The sequence below is a fragment of the Penaeus monodon genome, chromosome 19 (genome assembly GCF_015228065.2).
Source record: "Penaeus monodon isolate SGIC_2016 chromosome 19, NSTDA_Pmon_1, whole genome shotgun sequence".
Taxonomy (NCBI): domain Eukaryota; kingdom Metazoa; phylum Arthropoda; class Malacostraca; order Decapoda; family Penaeidae; genus Penaeus; species Penaeus monodon.
This window is the reverse complement of record NC_051404.1, coordinates 39,483,118-39,484,304: the sequence shown is the minus strand read 5'-3', so window position 1 is coordinate 39,484,304 and position 1,187 is coordinate 39,483,118. Positions and strand designations below refer to the sequence as shown.

General features: G+C 35.7%; 1 protein-coding gene across 1 annotated transcript in view; it reads right to left on the bottom strand.

The window, feature by feature from the left end:
• The window catches only part of LOC119585221 (exosome RNA helicase MTR4-like), a gene marked incomplete in the record, with an annotated part of 19,057 nt that extends 18,136 nt beyond the window's left edge, over nucleotides 1-921 (bottom strand). The window contains 1 exon segment of the mRNA XM_037933877.1: nucleotides 692-921. Coding sequence (XP_037789805.1) covers nucleotides 692-906 — 215 coding nt within the window.
• Nucleotides 922-1,187: the final 266 nt, after the last annotated feature.

Below are 1,187 nucleotides of genomic sequence, written 5' to 3'. Positions count from 1 at the left end.
GTTTTCCATCCTTTCTACAGCCCTTCCTACTAATTTGCAAAGGAAAGGGTATAGATGAGAAGTGTCTTGTAATGTTAAGTTCTACTGGATGGCAAGGTCAGATTATTCAGTTTCTGTAATAGGTAATGGACATTACTATATAGTTATTACCAATAAAAAAAATTTTACTTTTAAATCTTGATATATTTTATGTCATCTAAAGCTAACAAGTTAAATGGTTACAAAAAGTCACTACAGCTGAATTCCACAGACCACAATTACAATGCCCAAAGAGTAGGTCAGACCAAAGGGGTCAGACTCTTCTAGAAATCACATAAAAGTCCTTACTTGCACGATAGTAGTATAATTAGTTGCCTTTGCTATTACTTTTTCCCTATTTTTGATGTAATTTCCCTCTAATAATCCTTCCGGTCAATATGGATAACGGGTCGACATTATTATAGCAGGTCAACGATGGCTTGTATAACGGCATACATCAAAAGAAGTCCAATAATACCCATACTGATATCTACAACACGGCTTAAACTAAGAACTGCCCTACATATCAAGACTCATAAGAATCTAATACCATTAATTTCACATTAGCTGACATTAAATTATGATACAAAAAACACAACCAGCATTTGAACATGATCCCCCAAGACACAATAATAATAATATAAAAACTTAAGTCAAATAACATCCCACTCACTTCTCATTCTCATCCTCATTCCCCTCGCCAATTTCGGGCAAGTTTGCATTCTGGTTCTCATTATCCTCGTCTACAAAATCAAAAAGATCATCGCCGAAGCACGCCATGCTGAGAGCGTGTTTACATCTGCCTCGGTCGCTTACTGTCCCGCGCGGCGCTAGAATGGAGCCAGATTTCACGTGGTAACATTCCATAAGGCTGGATTCAGGTTTCATGCGTTGATGTACTTTATATTTTTTTATTTGTGGGTTGGCATTGCTCTGTGTTTAGTTCTTTATGAGTTAGTTATGTTCTTAATGGAAGGTTCGTGCGCATTAGATGCTTCTTGAAGAAATGCTGTTTTGGTTTTAACGTTTATCGAGATACTTATATGTCTGCAGTTTTCTGAATTTCAAAATTTAAATATCGCACACACGCAAACCTTATTTATATACACATATTTATAAAATGCAAAAACAAACATAAGCTACCACTATGCTAATGTTTATTGATTCCT